General features: G+C 39.2%; 1 protein-coding gene across 1 annotated transcript; it reads right to left on the bottom strand.

Moving 5' to 3' along the window:
- Window positions 1–45: 45 nt before the first annotated feature.
- LOC118755633 lies at window positions 46–2,133 on the bottom strand. Its single transcript, XM_036490459.1, has one exon. It carries the CDS (start codon window positions 2,131–2,133, stop codon window positions 46–48), a length of 2,088 nt encoding a protein of 695 aa, XP_036346352.1.
- Window positions 2,134–2,648: the final 515 nt, after the last annotated feature.

The raw sequence follows: 2,648 nt of genomic DNA, 5'->3' as shown, positions 1-2,648 counted from the left end.
CTGTAAGTCTGGATTTTTTCTAAGTCGAGTTTCGTTCTTGTAAAATTAAGAAAACGCGATTTTGAGTGATGGCCCTAAGTTTATATCAGCCGGGAACTCCGCCTTGAAAGGAAGCGACACGATGTACCTCCCATCTGGATTCCGCTGTGTTGTACGCTTGTAAAGCTCCTCGCACTTTGCTTCCTCAGCTGTTGCAGTTTTATCTCGTGGAAGATCCTCAAGTTCCCAAAAAGAGCTTAGCTGTTTGTCTAGGGCCACTTCATTGAAGAACGATACTCTATTATTGTTGGTTGGGTTGACTGCATCAGCACGACCAGTCAGTATCCAACCGAACACTGTTTCTTGTGCCAGAAGAGTACTAAGAACATTCTTCTTAATGCCACTCAAAATTATATGGGGATATATGTCCCCTCCCAAGACAAGATCGACTTGCTCATTTACATAAAACCTTTTATCTGCCAGGATGAGATCAGGAAAAGCTTGTTGTGTTAGTGCGCTAATGTCGCAAGTTGGCAAATTCCCGGTAAGAGTTGGTAGCACTAACACAATAGCATCAATTGAAATGAATGGGTCAATCGGTGACCGCAACTGTATAGAACACGCTTCTTTTACCTGTGCAGAAACCGTATTATTGATGCCCGAAACTTGAGCATGCATTTTCTTTGTGGGCAAGTTGATTCTGCGTCTGAGCCTCTCCGTAATGAAGGAACACTCAGAGCCAGAATCAATTAGAGCTCTAGCAGCATAATTGGTGCCATTATAATGAATAGTAACCCGAGCAGTGCCGAGTAAAACACCTTTGCTAGTATTAGCGTGATGTGATTGCACCTTTTTTACTTGGTTACTTTTCCCCTTTGAAGCTTGATTCCTCAATTGTGCCTGTCTGGAAGTCGATGGTAAATTGTCCGCAGGATTAGAAGTATTTTCCCTGGTAGCTGTTTTAGGCGGTGCTGTCTGATTGTGTAGGAGCGTATGGTGTCGAGAATGGCAATTGGCGCAGTTGTAAGAACTCGTGCATTTCGACACCGAATGTCCGAAAGACAGACAGTTAAAACAGCTATTGTTCGTTTTTACAAAGGAGATTCTATCAGCTACAGACATCTTCAGAAATTTTGGGCACATATGAATTCTATGCTCATTGCTTTGGCACATTTTGCACATGTATTTGGCGACACTAGTTTGAAAAACGCCAAGTTTCTTGTGAGAGGGTTCAGAGGAATGCTTATGACTTGGCACTTTTGAAAACTTCGAAGTCTTGATTCCTCTTAAACCTGAAACCGATTCTAACGTTTGAAACCTGCTTGAAAGGAATCGGTCCATATCTGACCACTTGGATATTTCTGTTTTATTTTCTACCGATTGTTCCCACAGCGAAAGGGTTTCCTCAGGTAGTTTAGTAGAACACAGATACGTAATAATAGGGTCCCAGTTTGAAATGTCAATCTGGTGACTCTCTAGGGATGATATACAATTATTAATATCCCTTTGTAATCTCTTTATTGAGCTTCCACATTCACTATCAACTGTATTCAAGTTGAAGAGAATCTTCAACTGAGTGTTAACTAGGATCCTCTTATTTTCGTATCTATCGCAAAGATTCTTCCAGGCTGTGTTAAAGCCTTCATTCGTTAAGTCGCATTTCTTGACAATTTCTTTGGCTTCACCCTGCGTTTTTTGATTCAGATAATAAAGCTTCTGTATGGGTGTTAGCCGTTTGTTCAAGATATAAATTGCCGTGAACATGTCACGAAAAGTTGGCCACGACAAATAATCACCTTTAAAAACGTCAATATCGCAAGGTGGAAGATGCAAACTATGCGAAGCGAGTGACATCTCTTCACTTTCCTTTTCTGATTTTTCCAACTTTTCGGAATATTCGTTAATTTTTGTCATACACCGGACAAAAGCTGCATAGCAGATCTTATTTTTCTTTCTTATAGCGCTAACATCTTTAGCACTAGTTGATTCGGTAGTCAGAACTTCGTCAAAGAGTGCTTTGGCTTTCTCCCACAGTACACTAAGCTCGCTTTGCTGAATTTTCAGCGAATGTTTGGTGTGCTCACCTGTGGGAGTGCTCAGAAATTCTGTATCAAATTCAATGACCGAATCTGCTAACCGGGTGTATGTTTCCATTTTATTTAATTTTTTCACTTATTTGCGAAATAACAACTTCACAAGAAATTTTTGGAAGTATCACTATGAGAGACTGACTCAAAAGAAGCCGATTTTCCAACCGTAAAGGTAGCACACGAAGAAAATCCTATGTCAAGGTAACCCAAAACTATATACCCAATGTATATAAGCAGAATGCACCACCAAAATACCACCAATTCAACCACAAAGTAATAAAAATTCTCTATTTTTCCTTTAAACTGTATCTGTGAACCTTTTATGTTTATTAACACCGATTTAGCAATATAAATGCGTTTTAAGTATACGTATGTATGTATGTTTGTTTGTTCACAAGAAATTGCTCGCCAACCAAACCAGTGAGATCTGTATATGTATGTATGTGTATATATTCTTATGTACAAGCGCGTTATATGCCAAGTGCAAATAAATAATGAATATGGAAAAACACACCACTTGACTAATTCGAAATAGTGCCAAAATTTGTATTGGTTTTTAATAAATTAAATGCAAACGCG

This window comes from Rhagoletis pomonella, unplaced genomic scaffold, assembly GCF_013731165.1.
Source record: "Rhagoletis pomonella isolate Grant_MI unplaced genomic scaffold, Rhpom_1.0 Rhpom_scaffold_06887, whole genome shotgun sequence".
Taxonomy (NCBI): Eukaryota; Metazoa; Arthropoda; class Insecta; order Diptera; family Tephritidae; genus Rhagoletis; species Rhagoletis pomonella.
Note: the sequence above shows the minus strand (reverse complement) of the source record. Positions and strands in the feature narration are given on the sequence as shown.

Excerpts from the sequence above, each read along its gene's own strand:
- LOC118755633 (XM_036490459.1), bottom strand. The coding sequence starts at position 2,133 with ATGGAAACATACACCCGGTTAGCAGATTCGGTCATTGAATTTGATACA.